Source organism: Chelonia mydas, chromosome 4 (assembly GCF_015237465.2).
Source record: "Chelonia mydas isolate rCheMyd1 chromosome 4, rCheMyd1.pri.v2, whole genome shotgun sequence".
NCBI classification, from domain to species: Eukaryota; Metazoa; Chordata; order Testudines; family Cheloniidae; genus Chelonia; species Chelonia mydas.
This window is the reverse complement of record NC_057852.1, coordinates 140,578,696-140,590,331: the sequence shown is the minus strand read 5'-3', so window position 1 is coordinate 140,590,331 and position 11,636 is coordinate 140,578,696. Positions and strand designations below refer to the sequence as shown.

Genomic DNA, 11,636 nt, shown 5'->3' with positions numbered 1-11,636 from the left:
CTAGAGCGCAGCCCCTAGCAGGCGCAGGGAGCGGATACTTCCCCCCGCCGGAGGTGAGAGCTCTGCCCCTTAACTTCATCCTGGTATCAGAAAGAGGCAGCTCTGTGAGGAGCAAGTTGGGACTGCAATCCCACACGCCGCCATGAGCTAGCTGGATCGCTTCCCTTTGGTATTTGCATCATCGCACCCAAGGATGTAGCCACCCAGCTGCGTGAAAATGCTACTGCTCTACTCAAGCAACCGAGCTGCACCTTAGCGTCTCATGCCCAGATTTGCAGGGCTGGCGTAACTCTCCTGCTTCCTGCCCCACTGGCTATTGAAATCTAGCTCACTGCTTCTGTCGAGCAGAGGCTGCCCTCTCCAGAGAGCTGGTTGGAGCAGACATTCCTCTGCAGGGTGGCAATCTGGGATCTTACTCTGAAACTTGTAAAGTCAAGCCACCTTCACCTCGAAAATAAAGACAGAGGGTGACAGGAGGAGAGGCGCAGCAGGAATGATGAAGGACAGCCCTGCACTACAGAGCTGGGTGCGCTCCTCTTGGGAGGGACAGGAGAAATGTCTGCCCCCTGGGTAACACAAGGGCAGAAAACGCCAGTGCCAGAGAAGAGGGAAAGATCAGGGGGGGAAAAAAAAACAGAAGAGCTAGACAGAGAAATTCCCAGCACATGGGTCACGTGAGTTGGGGGAGCGTCTTGCACCAGGGGCTGAAAGCCTGGCAGGACCAGTGGGATTGGCCGTGCCCATAGCTGGTTGTGGGGAGGGGACTTTGGGGCTGCGTGAAACATGCACAAGTTGCATCTCAGGCAACTCCAAACCCGCTGCATCTGGGGTTTCCTGCTGTAGCAGTAATGGGGAAGTTTCCCTCAGTCCCAGCAGCTAGTGATATATAATGTCACACTGGCTGTTCTCCTTATCCCTAAGGGGCCAATCCCTTTTTGATCCCTGATGAGCCTGTGGCCTCAATGATACTCGGAGCTTCCTAGGGAGACTCCAAGGCCAGAAGGGACCGTTCTGACCATTCAGTCTGACCACCTGCATGTATCTAGTGGCAATGAGTTCCACAGGCTAACGGCACACTAAGAGGAAATACTTTCCCAAGGAGATATAACTGTGTTGCCTTTCCATGACAGTGGCTGTTCTCTTGTTTATGTCCTACAAGAAGGGGATGTGCTATTCACCCTGTTGCCACTCATTGTGGTGTTACACCTCGCACACACAACCCGACACAAGTCGTTTCCACTCTCTGGGCTCTTCGTACGCTTTACCCAAGGCGGAGAAGGCACTGGTACCAGGGCACAGAAGAAAGACGCTTGCATCAGAAAGCGATCTAGCAATTTCTTTATTCACCAAAGTTCCACAACACCAACAGCACCGCAATGCAGCACTGGCCCAGAGCTGGGGCTCCCAGAGCAGCATGCTCAGCTGAGTGACGGACGGAGGGACACCAGCCCGCAGGCAGCCTGCTGGGGAGAACGACACAAGTGCCTGTTCAGATTTCTAGATGCTGGGAAGAAGGGCTGGATGGACAGGGATGGAGACAGGTTTTGCTTACAAAGAGGTTCCTCCAAACAGGAGGGGACTTCAGTCCCCACGGTCCACTCAGTCTAGCGCTTCTGACGCTGACAACGACACCCCATCCAGTTAGATCCAGGTGTAATGGGGCCAGATATCCCACCGCCACCCTGAGACCACTCACTCTCTTCAAAGGCCACTGAAAGAATGCAACGCACGTGGGAATGACATTGAATTCACGCATGTGACCTGGGTTTGAACCACTGATTTACCAGCATCTCACCACGACCCACCCCGCAGTCTCATCCCATCCCTGTGATGGGCATGGAAACCTCCCCACCGAGTTTCCTGTGCACGCAGAACTACACAGAGCCCACCACGCTCAACCTGAGGAACCGTCTGAGCTGCTGCATCAAGGCAATATACTGAAAAGGCCTCAAATGCACCTGGCCCAGCTCCAGCCACCCAGCTCCCAGCCCTTGACGCAGACAAGGTTGGGGGCAGCGGGACAATGTCAGTGGGGTCCGTCAGGCCAGCTCCCTGGAAAACACACAGTCTGAGCCTCAAGAAGGCGGCCAGGCAACAGGCCCAAAGCGGATCCGGTTGGCTCTTCCCCACTGCACAGAGCAATCAGACATCGGTAGCATAGGACAGTAAGAGCGAGACACCACTTCGTTCAGGCCAGCGCTTCGCAAGGTGACCAGCCAGCTGCATCTCACCCTCTGCGCCCTGTATGCTCCGGGGCAAGGGAAGAGGAGGAGTCTGCTACCACGTCAGCTCCTCTGGGGGACGCCGTACCTGTACTTGGAGATGGTGACGTTGGCCAGTCTCCCGTAGACGGTTGGCAGCACGTCGTCACGGTACTTCTCAAAGCCCACGCGCTCGTACATCAGGCGGGCCTCGTCCTGCACCATCAGGGTGTTCAGCACCACGGCGCTGCAGCCCTGCTGCTGGGCGAAGCAGATCACCGCCTGGCACAGTGCCTTGGCGATGCCCAGCCCCCGGTAGTCCTTCCGCACCGACATCCGCTTCAGCATCAGCTCCCCCTTCTGATGGTCAGACGGCCTGGCAGCCACGGTGCCCACCACACACTCATCCGCTTCTGCCACCCAGAAGCAGGAGCCCTTGCTGCCCATGTAGGTCGTCCTGATGTCCAGCAGGTCCTCCTTTAAGCAGTGCTCGATGTACATGGTCCAGAAGTAGCCGAGCAGCTGCCGCCCCATAGCCAGCAGCAGTGTGATGGCCAGGATGGGCAGCAGGAGGGACTTGGAGCTGGTGAGCAGGACACAGAAGGTGCAGGCCAGTACCAGGATCACCCAGGGCTGCTTTAGCACGTGCACACACAGGGCGGGGACATACTCGCTCATCCCAGTGGCAAACATCTCGCGCACCGCCTCGTAGTCCTCGTCTCTGTACTCGCGGATCCGATAGTCCACCATGGCGCCCTGGAGAGAGAGGGGAGAGAAGCTCAGCACAAGGCAGGGAGCAACAGGCCATGGGTCAGCAGAGCCGTAGCAGTGCAATGAGCACAGGTCTGCAAGCCATGAGCTCCCTCTCTGGCCTCAGGCAAGTCATTTCCACTCTCTCATGCCTCAGTTTCCCCATCTAGAAGAAAGGTTGGTGTACTCACCTCTCCCTCAGAGGGGCTGCGAGCATTAGTGGGTGTAACTATTTATTGGTAGCACCCTGGTAGCTCCTAGAGCCCCACCTGAGATCATCAGGGCCTCACACTGCTAAACGCTGTGCATGGACCTACGTTACGAGAGTCCCAAAGTGCCGACAGTCTAAACAGACTCAGGGCAGGGGGGAAAGAGACCCAAGGCTGGGAAGTGATTCGTTCAAGGTCACACTGCAGGTCAGAGTCAGGAGCAGGACGAGATCCTCGGGGGCGATTCCCAGTCCGGTGCCATTGTACTGCCTACTTCCAGGCTTCCCTTGATACCCATCAGCACAGAGCCAGAGTGCCCCACAGCCTGAGAGGCAGGGAACGATCGCTCCGCCTCACAGATGGGGAAGCTGAGGCAGAGTTGAGGTGAACGGGCCAAAGAGAAAGACAGTGGCAGAAGGCAGCAAGAGAGCAGAGACAGGGACGCAGGACACCGGCTCGGCTCCACCCCAGTCCGCAGCCTCCTTTTCAGCCCTCCCAGCTGCCCGCGTCCCTGCCGACGTTCGCACACACTACAGCAGGGGTCGGCAATTCATGCATGTCATGGCCCACATTTCTTGGTCATGGTCTAGGCAAGGTCCAGACTCCAGAGAAACCCGTTCCACACTGCGAGCGCCCCTGTTCAACAAACACATTCAGGGCTGTGTAACACAGCCCGGGGCTATGGCTTGGAGTTTTAGAGCCTTACATGAAAAATAAAACCCAACCCGTCGGGGTCAGGGTACTGTACGGTGAGGGATTTTGTCTGGTCAATCTGGAGGGAATACATTCAACCCGGTAGGGTGCCGTACACGGCAGGATACGGTCAGTTCTTGATGACATTGACACTCCTGATCGCAACTACCAACTGGTGTGCTCCTCTGCTACCATCACAGGACAAGGCTTCAAAGGGCTGAAGAAGGGGCGTGGGGAGAAATGCAGTTGAGAGAACGGTGAAGCTAGGTCTTTCTGAAGGAAGGGGAGCTGGGATAGACAATGGCCCTCATGCTGCTAAGATGCACATGTGTGATCAACTGTACACACTGTGGGAGCTTCACTGAAGCAATGGGACTATTCAGAGCCTATAAACAAAGCATACGCTTTCGTCTTGGCAGGATTACGGCCAATATTATTAAATTAGCACCCAATTTTACAAACACTTTTGTGCTCAACTTTACGACCACGAAGTCCCCTTGATTTCATGACAGTAAAGTTAAGCATGTGCAGAAGTATTTGCAGGATTGGGTCCCGAGGCAATAAGCATCTTCAGGATCAGGCCTTTATTTAATATACTTTGTGTGATATTATTGTATCATGATTATATTCCATTATTCTTTTTATTGTAATTTTATTATATTATTTCCACATTATTATTTTATTTGGGTTTTTTGCTACTTTATTTGATCAAGAGTTGGTTGACAATTTAAAAACAAAATTGGTGAAAAAAATCGAAGTTGTCTCCACTTTACCAGCTCTGAAATTGAACAATTTCTTGCTATTTTTGTGATTGTTTGAGAACCCCAGTTTTCATTACATGAAAATATTAATGTGCTGTGTTTTGATTTTAAAACAAACATTTTTCATAACCCCATTATTAATGTTTATAACATTTTGAAAAAAAAAATCGCAAAGTTGAAAAAAATCAACTTTCACTTTTTTCACTTTCCAGAGAAGCCCACTTTTCAATTAAAAACCTTTGCTCAAAAAAGTTTCTACCAGTTCAAATATTTTCCTTTATTGTTCCCTGTTATTTATTATATTTCTATTTTATTTTCCTTTAGGACATTTTATCTGCTACATATCTATTAAATCCCAGGCTCATCCCAACTCCAGGCACAAGATCCAAATCATCTAAGCTAACTGCATCAAATCTGATCTGCCACCATTTATTCAGATGTGGTCACAGTCCTGTCAAAACAGAACGTTTCACAGCACCCTACTCTGATCCGTCTCCCTTTAAAGTTAATGGAAAAACTCCCATGGATGTCACTGGTGCAAGATGAAGCTCTCAGTGAGGGCAGGTTTCTGTGCTACCAGTAACCGAATAGCTTTTAGTTTTACCTGTTACGCCCCTGATTTGTATCCGAGCTGGGAAAGGCAATGGATTGGAGCTACAGTTCCTCCCCTCTTACATGGGGCTGGGGGGCAAAACAGACACAGCATGACCCTGATACAGAAAGAAACTCCCTGAAAGTGACAAGACACTGAAACTCTCACTCTGCCCCCATAACAGAACAGAGTGGGGGATAGTGATCTCGAGGGCGGGAAGATAGGCCAATGAGCGGTCTGCCTATTGACTACCCCTGGACTAAAGCTTCCTAATCCAGAACACCCAGGTGGGCTACAGGCAGTGTGATCCCAATGGGGATCCACAATCTCCAGGACCTGAGCTCATCCTTTGCTCTCTAGGTTTGCCCCAGGGCTGAATGTGCTGCAGGTGCAATGAGGTTTATATTAGCAGCTCCCATGGTTCGAGTGACAGCTGCCCTCTGGGAGAGGCTCAGGACAGAGCAGGTTGGGTCACCTTGGGAGAGAGGGAGAGTACAGCCACAACACAGAGCCAGAGAACAAAGCCTGGGGAGGGGAGAAGGGAAGGGAGAGATTCCAGAAGGCTCCTTCCCTCCCATCACAGCAAAACAACGACTGGTTTATGAATGTTGTAATTCTTGACATCTGATTTGTGTCCATTTATTCTTTTACGTAGAGACTGTCCAGTTTGGCCAATGTACATGGCAGAGGGGCATTGCTGATCAGCTAGAGCTCCATCCCACTGCAGGGGCCTAGGTGGGGCAGCGACCAGTGCTCTATTAATGCCTAAAAACAGAACATAAGCCAGGCTCAAACCTGCATTCTTATGATGGGAAAAAGAAAAGGAGGACTTGTGGCACCTTAGAGACTAACCAATTTATTTGAGCATAAGGTTTCGTGAGCTACAGCTCACTTCCTCGGATGCATACTGTGGAAAGTATAGAAGATCTTTTTATATACACACAAAGCATAAAAAAACGGGTGTTTACTACAATCTCTCCCCCCACCCCACTCTCCTGCTGGTAATAGCTTATCTAAAGTGATCGCTCTCCTTACATTGTGTATGATAATCAAGGTGGGCCATTTCCAGCACAAACCCAGGGTTTAACAAGAACGTCGGGGGGGGGGGGGGGGGGGGGGGGGGGGGTTAGGAAAAAACAAGGGGAAATAGCAAAAAGAAAAGGAGAACTTGTGGCACCTTAGAGACTAACCAATTTATCTGAGCATGAGCTTTCGTGAGCTACAGCTCACTTCATCGGATGCATACTGTGGAAACTGCAGAATATCATTATTATATACACAGACACCATGAAACAATACCTCCTCCCACCCCACTCTCCTGCTGGTAATAGCTTATCTAAAGTGATCACTCTCCTTAGATTGTGTATGATAATCAAGGTGGGCCATTTCCAGCACAAATCCAGGGTTTAACAAGAACATCTTGGGGGGGTGGGGGGGGGAGGTAGGAAAAAACAAGGGGAAATAGGCTACCTTGCATAATGGCTAAGCCATTCCCAGTCTCTATTCAAGCCTAAGTTAATTGTATCCAATTTGCAAATGAATTCCAATTCAGCAGTTTCTCGCTGGAGTCTGGATTTGAAGTTTTTTTGTTGTAAAATAGCGACTTTCATGTCTGTAATTGCGTGACCAGAGAGATGGAAGTGTTCTCCGACTGGTTTATAAATGTTATAATTCTTGACATCTGATTTGTGTCCATTTATTCTTTTACGTAGAGACTGTCCAGTTTGACCAATGTACATGGCAGAGGGGCATTGCTGGCACATGATGGCATAGATCACATTGGTGGATGTGCAGGTGAACAAGCCTCTGATAGTGTGGCTGATGTTATTAGGCCCTGTGATGGTGTCCCCTGAATAGATATGTGGGCACAGTTGGCAACGGGCTTTGTTGCAAGGATAGGTTCCTGGGTTAGTGGTTCTGTTGTGTGGTATGTGGTTGGTGGTGAGTATTTGCTTCAGGTTGGGGGGCTGTCTGTAGGCAAGGACTGGTCTGTCTCCCAAGATTTTTGAGAGTGTTGGGTCATCCTTCAGGATAGGTTGTAGATCCTTAATAATGCGTTGGAGAGGTTTTAGTTGGGGGCTGAAGGTGACGGCTAGTGGCGTTCTGTTATTTTCTTTGTTAGGCCTGTCCTGTAGTAGGTGACTTCTGGGAACTCTTCTGGCTCTATCAATCTGTTTCTTCACTTCTGCAGGTGGGTACTGTAGTTGTAAGAATGCTTGATAGAGATCTTGTAGGTGTCTGTCTCTGTCTGAGGGGTTGGAGCAAATGCGGTTGTATCGCAGAGCTTGGCTGTAGACGATGGATCGTGTGGTGTGGTCAGGGTGAAAGCTGGAGGCATGTAGGTAGGAACAGTGGTCAGTAGGTTTCCGGTATAGGGTGGTGTTTATGTGACCATCGCTTATTAGCACTGTAGTGTCCAGGAAGTGGATCTCTTGTGTGGACTGGACCAGGCTGAGGTTGATGGTGGGATGGAAATTGTTGAAATCATGGTGGAATTCCTCAAGGGCTTCTTTTCCATGGGTCCAGATGATGAAGATGTCATCAATATAGCGCAAGTAGAGTAGGGGCGTTAGGGGACGAGAGCTGAGGAAGCGTTGTTCTAAGTCAGCCATAGAAATGTTGGCATACTGTGGGGCCATGCGGGTACCCATAGCAGTGCCGCTGATTTGAAGGTATACATTCTCCCCAAATGTGAAGTAGTTATGGGTGAGGACAAAGTCACAAAGTTCAGCCACCAGGTTAGCCGTGACATTATTGGGGATACTGTTCTTGACGGCTTGTAGTCCATCTTTGTGTGGAATGTTGGTGTAGAGGGCTTCTACATCCATAGTGGCCAGGATGGTGTTTGCTGGAAGATCACCGATGGATTGTAGTTTCCTCAGGAAGTCAGTGGTGTCTCGAAGATAGCTGGGAGTGCTGGGAGTGTAGGGCCTGAGGAGGGAGTCTACATAGCCAGACAATCCTGTTGTCAGGGTGCCAATGCCTGAGATGATGGGGTGCCCAGGATTTCCAGGTTTATGGATCTTGGGTAGTAGATAGAATATCCCAGGTCGGGGTTCCAGGGGTGTGTCTGTGCGGATTTGATCTTGTGCTTTTTCAGGGAGTTTCTTGAGCAAATGCTGTAGTTGCTTTTGGTAACTCTCAGTGGGATCAGAGGGTAATGGCTTGTAGAAAGTGGTGTTGGAGAGCTGCCGAGCAGCCTCTTGTTCATATTCCGACCTATTCATGATGACAACAGCACCTCCTTTGTCAGCCTTTTTGATTATGATGTCAGAGTTGTTTCTGAGGCTGTGGATGGCATTGTGTTCTGCATGGCTGAGGTTGTGGGGCAAGTGATGCTGCTTTTCCACAATTTCAGCCCGTGCACGTCGGCGGAAGCACTCTATGTAGAAGTCCAGTCTGCTGTCTCGACCTTCAGGAGCAGTCCACCTAGAATCCTTCTTCTTGTAGTGTTGGTAGGGAGGTCTCTGTGTAGATAAGCTATTACCAACAGGAGAGTGGGTTTGTGTAAGGGGCGGGGGCGGGGGGGAAGAACCTGGATTTGTGCTGGAAACGGCCCAACTTGATTATCATACGCATTGTAAGGAGGGTGATCACTTTAGATAAGCTATTACCAGCAGGAGAGTGGGGTGCGGGGAGAGAAAACCTTTTGTAGTGGTAAACACCCATTTTTTCATGCTTTGTGTGTATAAAAGATCTTCTTTCAGAGTAACAGCCGTGTTAGTCTGTATTCGCAAAAAGAAAAGGAGGACTTGTGGCACCTTAGAGACTAACCAATTTATTTGAGCATGAGCTTTCGTGAGCTACACAAAAGATCTTCTGTACTTTCCACAGTATGCATCCGATGAAGTGAGCTGTAGCTCACGAAGGCTTATGCTCAAATAAATTGGTTAGTCTCAAAGGTGCCACAAGTCCTCCTTTTCTTTTTGCGAATACAGACTAACACGGCTGTTACTCTGAAACCTGTCCTTACGATGGGAGTTTGCAAGTATCACAGTTAAGGTTGCAAGACCTCCCCAAGTAAGAAACCCCCTACCTCTGGATTTCACTCACACGTGATTTCCTTGGGGTCTCCACGCCCGAGCTCAGCCAAGAGGGGGAGTGTTGGAAAGTTTCAGCAGCGCTGCTCCGGCTGAACACACATTCCTTCCCTCACACTGTACAAAGCCGACAGTGATTTTCCACCCAGATAAGCAAGAGCTGGACTCTGACACTTGGCACATAACAGGGGTTCATTCTGGAGTACAGCCACAACTCAGGCTGGGAAAAATTGGCTGAGATTCAAAAATACAGGAGATTCAAAATAATCTCCACATGCTCGGGAGAATCTGTATGGAGCTGCACCCTGTGTGGTACATTTAATTGACCAGAAGATCTGCAGGGTGCTCAGCACCCATGTGCCAATCCCGCCTGCCCTGAAACTTCATTTACTCACCTCAGTGGAGTGTGAGCTTCTTATTCTAACGGGGATCAGTTAATTGCTCTTTCCCCACCTTGTTAAAAAAAAAAGCAGTTAAATGCAAATAAGCAGCCCCCTTGCTCATGCAATATTAAGGAAGCGGTTACAATTGAAAGGGAAGGATCCCACAGCATTTAGGCCCCAATCAGACCCATGAACCGATGCAGAGGTCCAGTGACCTCAGTCAGACCCACAAGGGTCTGCAATGCTGACCCCAGTCCTGGCTCAGCGCCTCAGCTGGGCCGCTCTTCAGCCCAGGAACCGGTTGCCCGTTTTCTGTGCAGCGCCTGGCATGCTTGTGTGCGCTACAGAAGAGAGAATGAATTTAGCCCCGGAGTGATTAGCTGCTGGGCTGTCGCCCGCTGTACTGCCGAGGGGCAGGAGCGCAGGGAACACGCACGCCCAGAGTTGGCAATGCCGTCCCCGGTGGCACAGAGCGCACACGCGCAGCAGCGCCACCACCTGCAACTCTGCTGCCTTTGCGGCTGTTGGGAGAGTCGCCCCCACACTGACAGGCGGCTCCACGCGGGGTCCCAGCGTGGGTCAGGGCTGGCTGATGGCAGCGCCCCAGCAACGCGGTACGGTCACACCCCGTGACGGGAACCTGGGCACCCGCAGGCCCTGCCAAGCCCCTGGAGCTGCGGGACACCTCAAGCCCCAGGACAGGACATTACAGGAGCCTGCAGCGTCCCAGGATCAGGACCCCGGCTGGGGTGAGCCGCTGGCTGAAGGGCACCCGCTGCACCAAGGGGGCAGTCGCTGCCAGGCACCGCTCGCCCACGAAGGGGGGTGCACGGGGGGAGGTGGGCAGGGCAGGCGGCGCTACGGGCAACGTGCCCTGGGGCCCCTGTGACTGGGGGGAGCCGACTGCGGCTCCGGACCGAGGGGATTCGGGGCGGGGGGGCGGATGTTTCTCTTCTCCCCAAGTGGGTTTGGAAGCCTCAGTCCCGGCCCCGGAGCCCCCAGGTCCCAGCCCCCCCTCCGTGCACCCCCCGCACCTCAGCCCCCCCCAACCCCCCCTTGCACCCCGCCTTCCCCCACGCCTCGGCCCCCCCTTGCACCCCTCCACCCGGCCCCCCCGTGCCTCGGCCCCCCCACAACCCTCCCCCCACAACCCTTCCCTCCAGCCCCCCCGCACACCCCCAACCCCTGCCTCCCCCAACGCCTCGGCCCCCCCGTGCACCCCTCCACCCAGCCCCCCCCGTGCCTCAGCCCCCCCGCGTCCACCCGGCCCCCCCATGCAACCCCCAACCCCTGCCTCCCCGGCAACCCTCCACCCAGCCCCCCTATGCACCCCCAATCCCCGCGCCTCGGCCCCCCCCATGCCTCAGCACCCCCCGCCTCCACCCGGCCCCCCCATGCAACCCCCAACCCCCGCCTCCCCGGCAACCCTCCACCCAGCCCCCCTATGCACCCCCAATCCCCGCACCTCGGCCCCCCCCGTGCAACCCGCAACCCTCGCCCCCTCGTGCCTCGGCCCCCCCACAACCCTTCCCTCCAGCCCCCCCGCACACCCCCAACCCCTGCCTCCCCCAACGCCTCGGTCCCCCCCTCACACACACACCTCGGCCCGGCCCCGCCCCACTCACCGTCCGCCCCGCGCTCCTTCGCTTGGCAACGCCACTTCCGGGGACACCCAGAGCACCCGCGCGACGCCGCCCGGAGCCGTTGTTCATTGGACGCGCTCCTTCTGGGGACACGCCCACACACTGTCGCCAGCCAATAGGCGGCTAGCGTGGCGCTGGGCGAGGAGGGGGCGGCAGGCGCGGGGGCGTGGCCTTGCCCGAGGGGTCAGGACACGCGGCGGAGGGGCGGGGCCTTACGCGGAGGGGCGGGGCCTACTGTCACATGGCCTCACGCTGGGAAAGGGGGATGGGCTCTGATCCCCAGGGGGTGGAGCATAATCCCCTGGCTAACCCCTCCCCCAGGTGGGCGGGGCCGAAAACCAGGGGCGTGGCCTACTCACCAAAG

General features: G+C 53.5%; 1 protein-coding gene across 12 annotated transcripts; it reads right to left on the bottom strand.

Annotated features, from left to right (window-relative positions):
* Positions 1-1,322: 1,322 nt before the first annotated feature.
* On the bottom strand, positions 1,323-11,362 carry LOC102930433 (probable N-acetyltransferase camello). 12 transcript variants are annotated; one of them, XM_043544999.1, is made up of 4 exons: positions 11,255-11,299; positions 9,860-9,970; positions 9,642-9,699; positions 1,323-2,957 (listed from the first exon to the last, which is right to left on the bottom strand). In XM_043544999.1, the coding sequence occupies exon 4, from the start codon at positions 2,949-2,951 to the stop codon at positions 2,286-2,288; it is 666 nt and encodes a 221-aa protein (XP_043400934.1). In that variant the 5' UTR covers positions 2,952-2,957; positions 9,642-9,699; positions 9,860-9,970; positions 11,255-11,299; the 3' UTR covers positions 1,323-2,285. The 12 variants fall into 12 exon arrangements, 11 of the variants coding, with proteins under 11 accessions (XP_043400934.1, XP_043400936.1, XP_043400938.1 ...); XM_043545001.1 differs by having other exon boundaries at positions 9,845-9,970; positions 11,255-11,297; XM_043545003.1 differs by lacking the exon at positions 11,255-11,299 and adding an exon at positions 9,260-9,419 and having other exon boundaries at positions 9,860-10,598.
* Positions 11,363-11,636: the final 274 nt, after the last annotated feature.